The following is a 19,523-nucleotide window of genomic DNA, read 5'->3' as shown; positions in this document are numbered from 1 at the left end:
GTATCAGCAGGGAGCATCGATAGTTTCAAAAAACTATTAGATGGGCACCTTAAAGACCACAACATAGAGGGGTATACAATGTACGGTTAACAGCAAACACACACACATCATAGGTTGAACTGGATGGACAGATGTCTTTTTTCAACCTCACTAACTATGTAACTATGTAACTATATGTGTATCTAAACTTCCATGCCAAAAATTATTTTTTGTCGCTCGAAATGTTACAATATAATGTTTTGCAATGTGTTTTACCCTACATTTGCAACAGGTCTCTGGAAACAAATTTTTATTGCAGGTATTCAAGCACTTCCTGGTCTTTGGTGGCTATGTTTTCCTCTCTATACCTCAGTGAAGCTCAGAGCAAGGCCTTTGAGATTCTCACTTCCGTATTGAACTCCAAAGAGACATTGCAAGTCCATTGTTTTGTTTATGACTTTTCATCTTGTTTAGTACCAAAAGATGATTGCCCCTTGCCTATTTATACACAATCTACCACTATATAATATATAATTTTATTTGAGAGACTTTAGTTCTACTTTAAGTTCAGATCTTCCAATCCTAGGTGAAGTTAAAGAGGAATCTGATTGTTTGCAATAAGCAGCTTATTTTCATATTTTGCCAGGATACTGATGGAGCAATGCTTGGCAGAACTGAGCAGTTGGCATGAATACGCTGTGAGTCAAGAGGAAATCACCAACGAAGGAGTCTGAAAGAAAATATAGAATGTTAATACAAAAAAGAAATCCTAATTTTCATTATTGTTAAACCAGTTGTAAAATATAGAAAGGTTTCTGTTGAACATCCATATCTAGATAGATGCCACACTTCTCATATTTAAAGATGACCTGTACTGTGGAAAGTGTACCCCCAAAGAGGAAAGTAGAGGGCAAAGAACTAGTCACCAGTATTGCCTATAGGCTCTCTGCAGCTTTTCTCTTTCTCATTTCTAGCTTACCATGCAATGTTCCACCAGCTTCCATCCTGATAACTGGTGATAGGATGACTGGTGACGTAATATTAAAGAAGAAAAACGGAGGTTGGTGGAGGAAGGAGAGACCTACAGAATGAATAACGCTGAAGCAGAGAGATCCTTGCACTGCAAGTTTTCAGAGACGGCTTCCTCTCCGGTAAGGATAACAGTGAGCAGTACAGTGGTGACATCACCAAATCTCACTCTAAATCTCCTGAGACTAGGAGTCAGTAGCAGCAGTATCTTATAAGAGCTTGCAGGCATTCAGGAGACAATCATGCCACCTACCGAACAATTTTATTTATTTTTTTGCTGAACTGAGATTTTGAATAGGATTACAGTGCTGCAGTCCTATTGACTTCAATGGACAAGTTTGACAGACAGTGGCACCTCAATGGCAGTTTTTTTACCACCCTATTGACACATTTTCAGTCAGATCCACCTTAAAGAACACTAGCTGCCATGCTGATGTAATCATTTCCATATTATCTAAGACACTGACTTGGAACAATTCAGAGTGAATTCAGAACTAGTTCATTCTTGTCAGCAACTAAAGAAGTGCAACGTAATAAAGCCATAGGATTAGTTTGATAGCCAGGCAACTAGTATTTTCAAAAGAACGGTTCAGCATTTCCTAAGCACAAAAATGTAATAATAATGAAGCCTATTTAGTAGATGCCATTACCTAGATAGAGATTATTACCTTCAGAATTATTGAGTGTTGAATCCAACCTCATAGTTTCCAGCAAATGTTCCAGAATTTTGTCAGCTGTACCAGACATAACAGTGTACCTAGAAGGTAAAAGGTTCTCCATTACACAATAACACAATAGTATACAAGTGCCCAGTGGTATCGCTGAATTAGTTTATTTCCTACAACATTTTACAGATTTTTACAGTAGTGATAATTAAGGTGGGTACATTAACATACATAACAGGTACATAACAGGTACATAAACACTGACAGGCAATCTTTTTTTTTTTTTTTTTTTTCCTGGAAAGCAGGGCAAAAACTGCAAGATTGCTTAGTCAAAGCAGCACATATTAAACACATTACACATTGTTAGGCACACATAGAGTCATAGAGTCAGATTGCCTGCCACACTATCACAGTCCCACTATAAGTGGCGGATTACCGCCATTACTAGTATAAAATAATAAATGAAAAAAAAAAAAAAACCTAGTGGGAGTCAAATATCACCAAAAGAAAGCTCTACTTGTGTGAAAAAAATGATAAAAATGTCATTTGCGTACAGTGTTGCATGACTGTGCAATTACCAGTTAAAGTAGTGCAGTGCCGAATACCAAAATAAATGCTCTGATCATGAAGGGGGTGAAAGGACCTCATAAAAATAATGAATTTTTTACTGTACATGTATCATTGATTACATAACAATATAGCCACAAAGTACATCAAAATATCTTTTGCGAAGTATTAATTGGTTTCTATGTTAAAGTGGTATTAAAGCTTAGTCTGTTGTTTTTTTTTTTTTAATTAATAAACATGTTATACTTACCTAGCTCTGATCCTCTCCTTTTAGGGTCCTCCACCAGCACTCCTGGCTCCTCCCTCTCCATAAGATATAGAGCTGCAGCTCAGCCCTGCCCCCGCTTTCTCCTTATTGGCTCATTTGCTATGAGTCAATGGGCTCCCACTGCTGTCTTAACCAGTGAGGAGTTAGACTCCCAGGACGGACAGGGCTATCATGAACATTGCTGGATCAGAGGGAGCTCAGCTAAGGATTGTGGGGGCTGCGGGGGAGTGCAGCACGCAGAAAGTTTTTAACCTTCATGCATATACACAAAGGTAAAAAACCTTCAGCCTTACTTTTTGGAAAGAAAAAAACCTTCAGCCTTTAGAACCATTTTAAATCTACGGTAAACTTTTTTACATGGGATTTTATAAATCATACCATTTTGCTGCAAATGGCTTAGCTTTCTCAGATTATTATTCTGGATATCAAACAATCTTAATCCATCTCTTATCCATCCAATTATAAGTAGATTTTACAACATTAAATTTCTCTCATATTACATTTGATCTTCTTATCATTTGTACTAAAATCTACATGGGCCCTGGGATAAGCTGATTATTTCTTTATGTTGGGGTGTTTACATTCATTAGCACAAAACTGGTGGATAATGTGATATATGATCATCCTATGAATATTTTTTAACTCTTCTAACTATATACTAAAAATAACCATAGCAATTGTTTTAAAGCGGTTCTTCAGTCTCTAGAAAAAGAAAAAAAAATTCATCAGCTACAAATACTGTAGCTGCTGACTTTTTAATAAAGGATACTTACCTGCTTAGGGATCCAGCGCCATCCTCACCTGAGTGGGTTCATTGTCGGGTCCCCGGTGCTGGAATGTCAAGTGTGGGAAGCCAGGTGTGACATCTTTTGGGTTTACAGCTGGCTTCCTGCTGTGCATGCCCAAGTCGTGCTGTGCTTTGTGAATGGTCCTGCAGCCGCCCTGAGGTTGCAGGCACGGAGGAGGGGACAGCTTCTGGTGGAATTGCCTAGGTGATTCCAGCTGAAGTGGGAGCAGGTACCTAACAAAACTAAGTACCTGCTCCCCCCACAAAAAACCTCCAATATTGTTAGAGGAAGGTAAATGAACTATAGCTTTTCATGTATGGTCTCAGCCAATCTATTGTCATCTTGTGTACTCACTTGTGACTGCCGGGTACTGATGTTTGCAAGTTGTTCCCAGATGATTGTGGATTTTTTTCCAGCACCAATACCACCTTGCCATGTTCCTTTAGACGAACAGTGTTAGCTTCAACGTCCTGAAAGACAGGTTGAAGGTATATATATATTAGGAAGATTTAGATCCGGGGCTTTTAAACTTTTTAATTTGACAACCAGAATTAGAAATTTGTTATCATACCAAAATGTAAGAAAAGCCATACAAAGGAAAATACCAATGGCTTTATATTAAAAAAAAGAAAGCACTTCCACTGTTCAAAACCATTCATCTGTTGCCAACATCCCAAATTGAAAAAGAACAAACAAATATCCCCATACAAGGGTTGGACTTTAAAGGCAACTTGAGTACAAACTAAATTTGTTGTAAAAACATATATTTATTTGTACATATTAAAACTCCATTCCATGGATATGTATGCATATTCTAAAAAATTTGCACGGCTTAAATTGTATGCATCTTAGAGTTATACACATTAAATCATTGTCTCCACTCCAACTCAACACGTTTCAGGTCAATCCTTTCTTTAGGGGTATATTGGGGGAGATATTTGTGATCTAGATTTCTATAGATGAAGAATACAATATTTTAATATTTATGCATAATACGATAAGTAACAGCTTTCATTGGCATATTTATATACCGAGATTACGTACCATATGAGGTGGTTGAAAAAACATGTAGCCGTACATCAATCAAAAGAACCTGATCGGATAAGTGTCGCGTCCCCACTGGAGAGCCACAGTCGCTCTGGCAGGGATGCACCACTGATCCTTTATTCTGGCATTGGCAAAATCAGGTTCTTTTAATTGATGTACGGCTGCATGTTTCTTCACCACCTCATATGGTATGTGATCTCGGTATATAAATATGCCAATGAAATGAAAGCTGTTACTTCTTTAGGATTTATGAATGAATATCAAAATATTGTATTCTTCATCTATAGAAATCTAGATCACAAATATCTCCCCCAATATACCCCTGAGAAAAGGATTGACCGGAAACATGTTGAGTTGGAGTGGAGAAAATTATTTCATGTGTATAACTCTAAGATGCATACAATTTGAGCCGTGGAAGTTTTTTTTAGAATATGCATACATATCCATAGAATGGAATGTACAAATAAATATATGTTTTTACAAAAAAATGTATTTGTGCTCAAGTTGCCTTCAAATTTCCACCCTTATAGAAAAAAGCGCAAACAGTAATTAAGGCAGCTCTATATTCATACTACACCACTGAGGAGCATGAGAATCCCTGCAGAACATTGCCCAAACTAGTGGTATGATTATAGCTAGATATCCACAGCTACTGTTTTATAAGCTCATTCTGCCGCAGATGAATAATCTTTCCTTGAATTTGTTTAAATGCATTGGGTGTTTTTTTTTTTTTAGAAAATGTCTTTTTAGTTTGGTAAATTCAAGGCTTACATTACTAAAGACTTTCCCACATTGAATGTGGCCACTGTCCTCCATTTCTGCAAGTTTTAGTAAGGCCAATAAAAATAAAATGTTTGTTTTATTTTCTTTTAGTAGACATTTTCATCTAACTTTGGGTTTCTTCACCTCCTTACCCCACAATTATGTCTAAGTAGATGTCCCTCACCCTACACTGACTTCAGCTTCCTATACAGACCTGTGCTATCATTCATGAAATGCTATAACTCTCCACTGATCTGCTGATTTCAAGCTTAGATACAAAATCAAGTGGTGTCCAATCCCAAACATGTCCATGACCAAATTTAGGTCCTGACTAATAGTGAATAAGATAGATAGATAGATAGATAGATAGATAGATAGATAGATAGATAGATAGATAGATAGATAGATAGATAGATAGATAGATAGATAGATAGATAGATAGATAGATAGATAGATAGATAGATAGATAGATAGATAGATAGATAGATAGATAGATAGATAGATAGATAGATAGATAGATAGATAGATAGATTTTACTATAAAATTAATTTCATACAGAGTATATTTACTGACCCGAAGTATGCAAATAAAGTCTTGCTTGTCCACTCTCAGAAAGTGGCAGTTATCTTCTCGAGAAACAATGGTAGCAGTCCTTGGAGAATCATTCACTATAGCTAGATTGCCAAACTCATCCCCTTCATGAAGTGTAGCGACCACACCCTAAGCGAGAATCATCAATGTGAGGCTAAGCCAAACACATGCTAGATAAAATTGTGCTTTTGTATACTTGTTATGCATAACAATTAAAGAATGTATTCCTGATTAAAATGTAGACCCCTTTAACACTGAGGCGCTTTTCAGACATTTTCACTCTATGAAAAGTGCATGAAAAGCTCACAAAAACCAATTTCCATTGATATTAATTAATGCTTTCACACCGGGAGGGGGGGGGGGGTGCTGGCGGGGTGGTGAAAAAACTCCTGCAAGCAGCCTCTTTGGAGCATGTTTGGAGCACTAAAAAAAAAAAAAACACCTCAAAAGTACTCCTCTCCGCGCCTGAATAGCGCACAAAAAGCACCTCAAAATGTTTTTTTGAGTCACGTGGCCATCAAAAAAAGCGCACCACTAGCGATTTCAAAAGTGCCTGAAAAACGCCCGGCATCACACCACAGAGTGGAACCATATCATAATCATAGACTTCAGCAGTCTTTACACACCCTCTGCATAGTATTTCAATCAACAATTTCTTAGGGCCCTTTCACACTGGATGAATTCGTTTGACGGGATCCGCTTGCTCGGCAGGGATCGATCTGCTGATCCCCGCTAAACAGGCGGATGACAAGTCCGTCTCTGCTCTCTGTGCTGAGATGGACCTGTCAGAGTCCCGCTCTCCTCTATGGGGAGATTGGATAAAAACTGACTGCCTGTCCAATTTCATCCAATCCTCCAGATGGATGGATTGCCTTGGCGAATCCAGCAAAAGTGAGAGAAGGTACCTGACAAAAATAGGTACCCTCCCAAAAAATAAACCTCCAAAAATGTTAGAGGAGGGGGGGAAAGAATTCTTAAAAGGAAAACTTCCTATTTAGGGTGAAGTTCTGCTTTAAATAGTTACTCATAGTCTAAATGTTAAATAGGTACAATTTAAATCATATAAAAATAAGCTGAACTTACCCCGGCATGGGTAACCACATTCACTGACCCCTTCCAGATTACGTACCATGAAGTACCTATATCGCCTTGGCTAAATACTGCAAAAAAATTGAATGGGCAATAATAGAGATTGTTACAACATTCTAAACTTGGAACTATTAAAAGGGCATTAATATGTTTTTTGGTAAATAGCATTTTGTTTTTGAAGTTTATACATTTTTAATCTGATGTTTTCCTATATTTGTTTGTTTTATTTTATAAACAAACATTCATTCAAGGGTAAATCTATAACCCTGGTGTCACAATTGGTCCTCCAAAATGAGAAAATAACACAAGCTGTTTTCATTCACACCCTCTGTAAATGAAATTTTGTATGGCTCAGTCTTAGCAGGCAGGTAGGAAGGATCAGCCATTATTCTGATTCAATTGTTTGTATAAATTGCTGTTTCACGTTTTGTGCTACGTCAGTGAAACACCCTCCTAGTTAGTGTAGGTTGTAGTGTAATTTCATTTAGTTAGTGTAGTGTAGTGTAATTTCATTTAGCTCCTCTGTAGCCAGTGGAGCAGGGGTGATTGCTCTAGCCTGCTCTGTGTCTCCCACAGGCTGCTGATCCGATCACTTCCATCTGCATTCTAGAGCATTCTAGAATTATAGTGGGAGGAAGAACAGAGGAGGCAGCTTAAATATTCATGGGGATCCAGTCAATCCCTGGGAAGGTGTACATAGTATGAGACTTGGAGCAGGGTTTTTGGATCCTGGGTCCAGTACAGCCAGAAGAGATCCCTGTTTAGGGGCTGTGCCGCCAAGGGCAGGCTGCAGGAAGCACTGCTTGGAAATCATTGAGGTCCCAGATGAAGTTGTTTCTGGATAGCTCATTAAAGAGTACCCGGGGGAAGTTGGGGAAAATGTGTTCAGCTGCCCTGTGGTATTTTGAGTCTGTGTCTCCCTCACTGAAGAAACAACAGACATTTTTCAGCTGTAAGGTCTGGAAAAACATGTGAAAAAGAGTGTAAAGCTTCATCTGGTGGCTTGAAGTTAAACTACCAAATAACCATATGTATAGGTGTGTCCAGACTATTACATTAGGGTGTGTACCCCACAGCTCAAACAGCAAGCAGAGAGTGAATGGGTAAATTATCCATTAAAATAGAAGTGTGGGAATTTTAAAAAATAAAAATTTTTCTCACCTAGGTGGATGCACCATCGGTCCGATGCTGCATCTGTCCCCCTCCTGCCTCTAAGACTGAGAACCGAGCGATCAAAGACTGCTGCTTGTTCGGTTTTTGGTTTTCAGTGAGCAGAGGGCTAGTGATTGTCAGTTATCTGCTCTCTGCTCTACCCCTTCAGCGCTCCCTGGAGTTCTGGGCTGTGGAGGGGATGGGAGCAGCTGTCTTAGGCTCTCAGCGGCTTGCTGAGAAGCTTAGCCACCTGGCCGAATCAGGCATTTGTGTGGATCCCGATCTTAAAGTTGGGATCCCCTCAGAGCCTGGACCTGCTGAGTGACGTCAATTAAAGTCCACTGTTGGTTGAATACAGGTCACAAGAGTACAGAATGAAGTGCACTCCTTTGACCTACAGGAGAAATAAGGCCAACAGAGCTTTGGCCCTACTTCCCCTTCAACACAGAGCTGCTTTACACAGATCCTGGAAAGGAGGGGGGTGAGTGGGGAATCGAACCCGCCCACAGAGATACTGCACAACTGCTTCATTCAGCTCCCTGATCACATCAGCAGCAAAATGGCAAGGAAGGGAGGCAGCTGGGAGGGTGAGACACACACAAAGCCACTCCTCATGTAGTGATGGGGAGAGGAGCTGGCTGAAGGACAAATAGCGAAGCTGGCAGGGGAAGAGAGGGGGAAAAACCCATGGTACTCCCCTAACTGGCAGGCACCTGGCAACAATGCTAAAGCGGGTAGGGTGATATGGATGTGCCAAGGCACCCCCTCCCGTCACACCCTGTGCCCACGTCAATGACCATATGCAATATTTCATGTTTACCTTACTAAAATAAAAAGACATTTAGAAATTGCAATAACTTACTTATTATCCTTTATTATTGTTTATTTTCTGTTGTGTCTATGACAATAATGCATTTGTTATATTGTATGTTTGTGCTATCTCTTATTATTCAGAATATAAATGTAAATAACCTAAATGAAGGTTCTCTAGTTATAGATATATGTGTGTATGTTTCATTTGATTTAATACTTACACACTGTTCCTGCTTTGGCGTGAGTTTCAAAAACTAATACAGATGCTATTTCTTTTTTAACCTGGAAAGGAAATACATTTATTGTATAATTTATAAAAGGCAAACATGTAGTAGTCAGAAGTTTAGCACACCAACAACATGCAGCTCCACACTTGTAATATGTGGCAGACTTTATTTCCCTATATAGTCCTGTACTGCTTTATGTTATGATATATTTTTCGTGTTCAAACTTTTTATTGAAAGGTAACAAAGGTATGAAACAATGGTACAAAGTACAGTACAAGACGTAATTAGAATCAGTAGGTATCGTAGGCATTGAATATACAATATTGTACATTATAAGTCAAATTATTGAAAGAAACAAAAAACAAAATGGAACTGAGGATAAGGGGTATCAGACGTGAATTAGGATGTAATATGCATGAGGGATAGGAGCATAGTCGTCATTTCCCACTCACGATGCAAAAGTTGGGTGCAGTAGCTGTTTGGTATCGCTACGAGGGACAATGCCAAAGAGCAAGAGAGATCTGGGAGACTGTGAATTGTGGGAGATAGGGAGGCACATTGAGGGTAGCTGTAGAAAGTGGGGGTAGGCAAAGGGGCGGGGGGGAGGGGGGCAAATAAGAGAGAAGGGGGGAAGTAGGAGTCCATACCAGGTACCATGCCCTGGGTGTAGTACACAGGCCCTGTCTACTTTGATTAGGTTTTTTTGGGAACGAATAGCAAGCCCAGTGTCCTCAACTGGTTAAGAATGAAATACAATCAGAGCTTACCCATTTCCTAAAGGAAATCAATAATATATGAAAATACAGTTCAGTGGAAAGAATCTAAACGTTTAAGTGAAATATATGCAAAATTACTGACCGAACTGGAAAGGTGGGAGACTGCTTTAATATGTAATAGCTCTTCAAAGATGACCTCCAGCTCTTCTTCTGTACGTTGATATGGGCTATATACCATAAAAATTACTATTAGTGAGCAGAAATGATTCTGTAAAAATGTGTTTTTCTTCAGATATGAAACTTTTTACTGCCAAACTGTTTATGCAATGTAGCCTGCTCTAAACATTTTTTTTACTTTAATATCCTCCCTGATAAACTTCTCGGTGCAAATACTAACGTTTCTCGTGCTATAGATCAATGTCTGCACTGTGTAGAGGTGATTTGGCATCACAGGCCATTGTAAATTCAATGTGCTCACACTCACCTTGTGTATGAAACAAACATAAGTGAGATTAAAATCAGGTTCAGGATAGCAACTGTCAGATTTGCAGCATCCTGAAATCTTGTGCCAACTAAATCTTTCCTGCTAGAATACCATTAGCCAATTGCCACTTTCTGAAAAACTACTGTTAAACACAAAATTAATAGTTGCAATACATATTTAGGAATTGTTTTGCCTGAGATAAAATTTGCATTTCTCTGCATCCAGCCATGTGATCTGGCCACCACTGCCAGAAGCCGCAGGTGTCTTTGACTTACATAGCAACAACAACTTGGTAAAGAACTCACGTCAATGCACAGCCCTAACTTGCCAAACAATAAAACAGTAGATAGACAATGGAGAGTCATCTCTGAGCTTAGTCTTCTCTGTCATTGCACATGCACTTCAGCAGAACCTAGCTGGTTCCTAGTTCTTGCCATTACTTTTCCAGTATTGAATGCTTATATACAGAAGAATAAACAAGACTGATATCAAGACAAATAAACTGCGGGACAAATTATTGTAATGATTTACTGAATGCATACCTAATCAGGGATTATTAGGACAATGTAGGTGTGCTCATATGGAGATGGACATGAAATGTAGGAATTATTTCAGGATGAATTTAACATGGTGAGAAATAACTGAGTCTCTTTAAACAGAAGGTCCTTCTGCAGTCCATGTCAAATGCTAAATTAATCAGTTTTCCTATATACAGTACGTTACAGCACAAAGAAGTAAAACAATAGTAAACTCACGGTTTTCGAAGAATCATAGTGAGCAATGCTGCCGGTCCTAGCTGTGCCAGGAACACCAGAGACTCCTGAAGTTCATCATCTGTATCTCGGTCACCTAGTGTTGGCTCTAAGAACTGATCCACTTTAAAGAATCTGTAAAACTGGGAATCTTTGTCTTGAAAGTTCTGTTCTTGTCTCACTGCAACAACATTAATTAAATCTGTTAATTAGGGTATGTTATATGTAGGAGTTGCAAAGGCTGACAAGGTTCAGGGTGACATCACTCCCTTCAGACCAGCAGATGCTAAAATTGTACAGTGAGCTAGCTGTGCTTCATTGTAAGGTAAGAATCCTTTATTGCAGAAAAGACATAGTAGGGATAATTCAAAATGAATTTTGCTACACATTTTTGACAGGGGGGATGTAGTCGGAAGCCTTGAACCAAATTCATGAAACTCATATGACATTATTGTTAGTATCAACATATGCGCAAAATTCATATACAGTAAACCCCCGCCCCATCGCGGTTCAGTTTTTGCGGTCCCGGTATATTGCGTTTTTTTTTTTTGTAATGTTATTTTACTATATAAATCATTAAAAATGAAATATTTTGGTGTTTTCCATAGCTCTTGCTATGTCTCTCAGTATCTTTTATGTGTTTAAATGAGTTTCTATTGTTTCAAAAGTGTGTTTAAAGAACTTAAAATGCTTTTACATGTACAGTGACAGTAAAAAAAACATGCCTACAATGCATTTTAATAGGGTTTTTCTATTTCGAGGATTTTCACTTTTCGCAGCTGGGTCCGGAACGTAACCCCCGCAATGGAGGGGGGTTTACTGTAGTTCTAATTTGCAACACTTTTATTGTCTGTTGCTATTGTTGCAACACATTAATAAATAATTACCACCAAATCAGTGATAAGGAAAGTGATTCCTGATCACACATTTTTAAATTTATATTTAAAGTTCCACTTTAAATGTTAGGAAAGTTTAATTCTACTACTATTACTACTACTAATAATAATAATAATAACAGTTTAACCCTCACATAATTATTTACAATTATACAAATACCAGATATCTACACTAAGGAATAAACTGGAAAAAAAGCTAAAACCTAAACATAAAAAAAAAACTTAAATTGTGAGAATGAGCTGCCAGCTTGTTTTCACAATTTAATCATTATTTACACTTATGTCATATCTAGGAGAGCATAAGATCGAGGCAACTTAAAGTGGTCCATGACATCCCTCTTGCTATCCCACCTTACAGCACCTGGACATAATGATCCACTCTTCAGTCACAGAATTCTAGCAATACCTAGAAAGCAGCTGTGAATTGCTAAAAAAAAACGATTTTAGCTACTTTCACTTACCCTTGTTTCTTTCCCTATTTAATCTTCATCACCTCATCCAAAAGAAAAAAAAAGATATTTCCAGCATATTGGGAAAGGGGGGGATGATGTATATGTATCGAGACAAACTTTACCTTTAAAATCCTATTTATAGTCTAAGTTTTTACAGCTTCTGTCTAGGTTTTGTTATAAAGCAGAGGTCTCCAAACTTCCCAAAGAAACAGCTAGTTTACTGTCCTTCAGACTTTGGGGGCGGGGGGGGAGGGGGACTGTGCCCAGTGGGAGTAAACAATGCCCGATTTTTGGTATTAGAAGGAGAAATAGTTGGTGTCAGTGGAAGGAATAGTACCCAATATTTGTTGTCAGTAGAAGGAAATATGTCTCATAGTTGATGTCAGTGGAAGGAATAGTGCCCCACTGTTGTTGATGTCAGTGGCAAGAATAATGCCTCAAGGGCTGGATAAAGGCAAGCAAAGGGTCTCATCTGGCCCCAAGGGCTGTAGTCTGGATACAACTGTAATAGAGCTTTGATATAGGAGAAGAAGCAATATAGAGGGCTAAGATCAAAAAGCAGCAAGAACTATATTGGCCACTTTAATTTTTATGCCAACCCACCTAATCTGTGGTTGCTCTATCTAACCAAATAAAAATAAATTGTCCCCAACCTGACAAGGTTGACTATAGTTGAAAAATATAGGCTATGTGGGACTTTATATGAGACACCAGCAGGTATTGCCCAGCGTCTCCATCCCTGTATCAGAAAAACTGAAAGTTGAAAGGATTAAAAGAGGTGCATGGAAGCCAGCCAGCCCCCAGTCTGATGTACTCACCCTCCCCTGTTCTTTATTTATATCATGAGACAGGTCTACTTGGTTGGTGGCAGACTGGAGGGTGAGTACATCAGACTGGGCGCTGTCTGGCTTCCATGCACCTCTTTTAATCCTTTCAACTTTCAGGTTGACTATAGTTAGTCATGGCAATAGTTGTACCCCAAAACACTATTCTACCACCATGCATCCTAGTCATTCAACGTTCGTAGTGCAGTCTGACTGCATAATCACATTAGATAAGGTAACAAAGGCATTTACTGTATGTATTACATAATTTAAATGTTAGCGTTAATATTTTAGAATCAGGAAGTCTCAGTAACTGTGATGCCTTTTAAGTGAAGCTTTGATTTTTGGATCACATGGAGATAAACATTAACTGTCATAAAAAAAAAAAATGTGTTATATAGGTTGGGAGAGAAGTACTGGGAAATCCAGTTCTTCTATGAATCAGTACTGTGTGCTCCAGGGAAACTCATCTAATCAAGCCTCATTATGCTACTGCTGTGGTTATACTTTATAGAGGAAGTAACTGCCTATACAAAGGTTGTCTCGATATTATATATATAAGGAAAAATGGATAGCAGATCACACTGACATATTCCAAAGTGGCTTTTTTATTGATCTATAAAATAAATGGCACAGGAAATGAGCAGAGACTTCTAATGTTTCACACAAAGAGACGCTTAGTCAAACGACAATGTCAGCTATAATCACAATGCATTTCAGCTGTGTATTTAGCTGTTTGTTGCATTACCTGTAATGCACAGAAACACTTTATAAAAGGAATGGATAAGAACAATTGCTATTTTCATAAACATATGTTCTGAATGAATGCCAGTTTATACATAGTAACAACTATTACTGGTGTTGCTATCACACTCTCAAGTGTCAGATCCCAGAATCCTGTTGGCTGTGAGCATAGAAAATGTATTGGCCAAAAAATGGTTAAATGCAAAGTGGGAGGCTAGAAAAATCTAATGTCTGCTGCCAGGAAGGATATTCTTATTAAACTTAAGGCAACCCTTTCCTTTGCCAATGTTTACACAAAACACTGCCAAATATGAATATAATGTCCTATAAACAGCTCACTGGTGCATATTAGGTGAACAAAAACTGTGTTTCCTTCTGTCCCAGAGACGTAGTTATTTCCCCCTTGGGCGCTACCATCTTGCTCAGCATAGAGAAAGTGAAGCCTATTGTCAATCAGAGTCCACACATTTAAAACATCTCTGGCCTTCCTGTGACTGCCCCGTGTCACATATATCATTGACCAGGAAGGGGTCATAAGGAAAGATTAGGCCTAAGATGTTGGTTTTGGATAAAAAGTTGGATTTTGCAAATTGGTAACCTGCTTTGGCCTCATGTTTCAGGCATAGAAGGATTGTAAAACAGCTGATGGATTGGATTATTAACCTCCCTGGCGGTATGATTCTGTCAGGAATTCTGTTCCAAAAGCGGTACAATTCTTTTCATGGAAATTTGGCGTTATGTATTATAGGCCTACAATTCTTAGTAATTACTGACTTAAACCTGACCAAAACAAGTCTCTAGTAGACATCCCAGATGTGATAAATTTGAAACACAAACAAGTGAATTATAATCGAATCAATAATATTATTTTATTATTTAATATATAATATATATAATAAAATTATTGATTAGATTATAATTCATGCGTTATATATTATATATATATGTGTGTGTATATATATATATATATATATATATATATATATATATATATATATGTGTGTGTGTATATAGATATATATATATATATATATGTGTGTGTGTATATATATATATATATATATATATATATATATATACATATATATACATATATATATATATATATATATATATATATATATATATATATAACGCATGAATTATAATCGAATCAATAATATAATTTTTTATATATATATATATATATATATATATATATATATATAAATATATATATATTTGCATATATATATATATATATATATATATATATATATATATATATATGCATATATATATATATATATATATATATGCATATATATATATGCATATATATATATATATATATGCATATATATATATATATATATGCATATATATATATATGCATATATATAATATAAAATGTGTTATGTGTTTTGTGCAACGTTTTTTTTTTTTTTTTTTGAATTTCCCTCCCTAGTTCCGCTCCCATGCAGCATTGCTGCTGCAGGGAACGGAACTAGGAAGTCCTCCTACCGACAGACGAGCGGCGGAGATCTCACTGGCGGTCACAGCAATGAGAGATCATCGCTGGATCGCCAGGATAAGGTAAGAGACGCTCCGCTGCGCTGTCTGCATAGCTCTGCCATTCACCCCGAGCGTGACTCGGGGATACCGCTAATAGCAGAAAATTCCTACCCCGAGTCACGCTCGGGGATACCGCTAAGGCGGTTAAGGTGTTCCTATGTTTACATGCTCAGGGCTTGGCAAATGCAAGGGATCACTTTTACTGGAACTTTGCAACATTTTCCTTACATTCCTTAAATACGCAAATGATGCATTCATCATCTTTCACCCCAACAATTTCTCATGTCAGTGTTGGAATTAGATAAGGAAATCTGGAGAAGATGCTGTCATTTAACTCTTCTTCCTCAATTCATAGAACTCGATAAGCCTATGGCACTGCTAAAGGTGATATGGAAGCCCAGGTTGCTTTGATAGCAGCTTTCAGCTCGTCTGCATTGTTGGGTCTGGTGTCTTTCATCTTCCTCCTGATAATACCCCACAGATTCTCTATGGGGTTTAGGTCAGGCGAGTTTGATGGCCAATCAAGCACAGTGATACTATGATCATTAAACCAGGTATGAGTACTTTTTGGCAGTGTGGGCAGGTGCCAAGTCCCGCTAGAAAAATAAATCAGCATCACCATAAAGCTGGTCAGCAGAGGGAAGCATGAGGTGCTCTAGAATTTCCAAGTAGAGGGCTGCACTGACCTAAGACTTGATAAAACACAGTGGATCAACACCAGCAGATGACATGGCTCCTCAAATCATCACTGACTGTGGAAACTTCACACTGGACCTCATGCAACTTGGATTTTGTGCCTCTCCACTCTTTCTCCAGACTCTGGGACCTTGACTTTCAAATGAAATGCAACATTGTCTACAGTCAATGATGATTTGGGGAGTCACGTCATCTGGGGTTGATTTACAGGCGGTCCCCTAGTTACAAAAATCCGACTTACAAACGACTCCTACTTACAAACTGAGGGAGACAACAGGAAGTGAGGAGAAATCTACCTGCAGAAAGGGAAATTCACTCCTGTAAGAGTTCTCATGGGAAAAATGTGTCTCCACTGAAGCTTTATCACTAATCCTTGTCTCCACAACAACCCAAAATTTTCAAAATCCAATTGTCATAGGGACAGAAAGTGAGGTGAAATCTTCTAAACAGGGGTACAGACAGCAAAACAAATGGCACAGGGGTGTTAACCCTTCCCCATGCTATCCATAATACTTGAAAATTATTTTTTTGGCTGGAGCTAAACTTAAAAAACATACATGTTCCGACTTACAAACAAATTCGACTTAAGAACAAACCTACAGTCCCTATCTTGTTTGTAACCCGGGAACGCCTGTACTGTGTTTTGTCAAGTCCAAAGTCAGTGCAGCCCTCTACCAGGAAATTCTAGAGCACTTCATGCTTCCCTCTGCTGACTAGCTTTATGGAGATGCTGATTTCATCTTCCAGCAGGACTTGGCACCTGCCCACACTGCCAAAATTACCAGTACCTGGTTTAATGATAATGGTATCACTGTGTTTGATTGGCCAGCAAACTCTCCGGACCTAAACCCCATAGAGAATCTGTGGGGTATTGTCAAGAGGAAGATGAGAGACACCAAACGCAACAATGCAGACGAGCTAAAGGCCACTATCAAAGCAATTTGGGCTTCCATAACACCTCAGCAGTGGCACGGGCTATTCGCCTCCATGCCACGCCGCACTAATGCACTAATTCATGTAAAAGGAGCCCCGGCTAAGTATTGAGTGCATATTATACTGTACATGGATATACCTTTCAATAAGCCAACATTTCTGTATAAAAAATCATTTTTTTTTTTTTTTTATTGGTCTTATGTAATAATATTCTAATTTTCTGAGATAATAATAAATGCAATAGAGCAGCGCTAAAAAACATACAAATCTAATGATGAAATAAAATCAAAACAGAGATGGTCCATGCAGAAACCCGTGATGAGGGTGAACCACACTTTCTGGCAGGATCAACAGGTGCTCTAAGTGACAATATATCCTCCACCGGGTGCAATGGCCTCTCACCTCCCACTCTCATGACCTCTCCTGGAAGACAGGAGCCCCGAATATACCGTCCTTTTAGTGGTCATTTGGTAAAGTCCGTCCTAAGATCAATGTGGAGTCTGCTGGGTCAGTGTGAAGACCTTATGTGGTGGAGCACAAGAGGGATAAAGACCCATTCTGCTGCCTGTGTTTAAGGGAAGATCGATCTAGGAGAGTTTGAGTTACATGCCTATACTTTACAAGTTTAAGGTGAGAGGCCATTGCACCCGGTGGAGGATATATTGTCACTTAGAGCACCTGTTGATCCTGCCAGAAAGTGTGGTTCACCCTCATCACGGGTTTCTGCATGGACCATCTCTGTTTTGATTTTATTTCATCATTAGATTTGTATGTTTTTTAGCGCTGCTCTATTGCATTTATTATTATTTTTTGGACAGGTATTGTATTTTGACCTGAGAGTGCAGCTGCTTTCATTTTACTTTATATTATCCTCACTGCGCTGATATTTCTTTTGTTTATGTAATTTTCTGAGATACTGAATTTTGGGCTTTCACTAGCCGCAAGCCATAATCATCAAGAAAGAAATGTTTGAAATAGATTGTGTAACGCATCTATAAAAACATATATGAGTTTAAAGCAGAGTTCCGGCCACAAAATCATGCCTTTAGATTTTATGGCATCCGCTTCCTTATACTTACCTGAGCTAGAATTGGATATTCCCGGCTTTTTTTCTTTTAAACTTACCTTATTACAGAGGATAATATACTCACCTTTACATCCACTTCCTCCTTCCTTGGCCGCGGCTCGCGTCATCACTTCCTGTCCAGCAATGCGTCCTGGGAGCTCTTACTCGTCGCTCCCAGGATACAATGGGCAGTGACGTAGACGGCCGGCCGCTCCTCCCATCGCGTTATTTCCAAATAGGAAATAACGCGATGATAGGCATCCCTATACTATGCCGATCGCATAGTACTGGGCATGCGTGAGATTTCGCGCTGCATTCACCGGCCCCTCTCCTTCTCGAACCAGGAAGCAGGGCATTCATTAACACAGCGGCTTCAGGGGAACCCAGACAAAGATGGCGGCGCTCAGGAGACTTTTTATAAAGTAAGATTTTCTAATTGCCAATCGATTATTGTACTGTAAAAAACAGGATTAGTTGATGTATGAAGGGGGGGGGGTGACAGTTTGGGGGGTATTGATAAAAAAAAAACATTCTGTGGCCGGAACTCCGCTTTAACTTTTAGAATTGATTTACTGAAATTAATTAACTTTTTGATGATACTCTAATATTATAAGGTGCACCTGTAAATGTGGCAGCAGGGTGGTGGCCTTTAATGCGAGCTGCCACATACATGTACACAGCAGGTGTCCTTTGCTTTTGCTGGGAGTGTACTCACTCAGCACCCCCACCACAGTGACGGCATTGTCATCAACAGCTCCCCGTCAATGTTTATGATCAGGAGATGATGGAGCGAGTTTTCAATTATGTGACAGACAACCCCATGTAACACCTCCTGCACTGCAAACTAGCTTTTGGCTGGCTTGAAAAGGGTAAATATACAATTTAATGTCTTTTGTTATATCTGTTCCATAGGTGTAAAAAATACCTTCTGATCCTGCCAGAAATCTTCTCAGTTCATAACTTCCTATGTTCTCTACCTGCCTGTGCTGCACTCCTATCAGTTACACTTGGGGAGATTTAATAAAACTGGAGTACCTAGAATCTGGTTCAGCTGTGCATGGTAGCCAATCAGCTTCTTACTTCAGCATGTCCATTTAAGTTTTGAGTCTTGACAATAAAATTTGAAAGCTGATTGATTTCTATGCAAAGCTGCACCAGATTTTTCATGCTCCAGTTTAAGTAAATTCCCCACCTGTTTGTTGCTAATTTTGAGGACTACAGATCCCATTCCCACTATTTCCTGGAGAAGAGGGGGGGAGGGGGCTGTTTGTAGTCCTACCAAAGGGTAACAATGGTGCTTTTCCATAGATACAATAAGGCGAGTGAGTGTTACCATCCAAGGACAGGAAGTGTTACCGGCAGCATCATCAGCCAAAAAGAAAATAAAAATCCTGAAAAAAATAAAGAAAACCAATGCAGCTACCTCATC

General features: G+C 38.7%; 1 protein-coding gene across 1 annotated transcript in view; it reads right to left on the bottom strand.

The window, feature by feature from the left end:
* Nucleotides 1-19,523, bottom strand: part of RAPGEF3 (Rap guanine nucleotide exchange factor 3) — a 154,287-nt gene that overhangs the window by 48,520 nt on the left and 86,244 nt on the right. The window contains exons 5-12 of the mRNA XM_082248510.1: nucleotides 10,933-11,110; nucleotides 9,836-9,920; nucleotides 8,972-9,032; nucleotides 6,780-6,856; nucleotides 5,679-5,825; nucleotides 3,651-3,766; nucleotides 1,677-1,765; nucleotides 631-709 (exon numbers count right to left, since the gene is read on the bottom strand). Coding sequence (XP_082104636.1) covers nucleotides 631-709; nucleotides 1,677-1,765; nucleotides 3,651-3,766; nucleotides 5,679-5,825; nucleotides 6,780-6,856; nucleotides 8,972-9,032; nucleotides 9,836-9,920; nucleotides 10,933-11,110 — 832 coding nt within the window. The remainder of the gene's footprint in view (nucleotides 1-630; nucleotides 710-1,676; nucleotides 1,766-3,650; nucleotides 3,767-5,678; nucleotides 5,826-6,779; nucleotides 6,857-8,971; nucleotides 9,033-9,835; nucleotides 9,921-10,932; nucleotides 11,111-19,523) is intronic.

Source organism: Pelophylax lessonae, assembly GCF_965119305.1.
Source record: "Pelophylax lessonae genome assembly, chromosome: 2".
Classification (NCBI taxonomy): domain Eukaryota; kingdom Metazoa; phylum Chordata; class Amphibia; order Anura; family Ranidae; genus Pelophylax; species Pelophylax lessonae.
The sequence above is the reverse complement of the archived record's forward strand: the minus strand, read 5'-3'. Positions and strand labels throughout refer to the sequence as shown.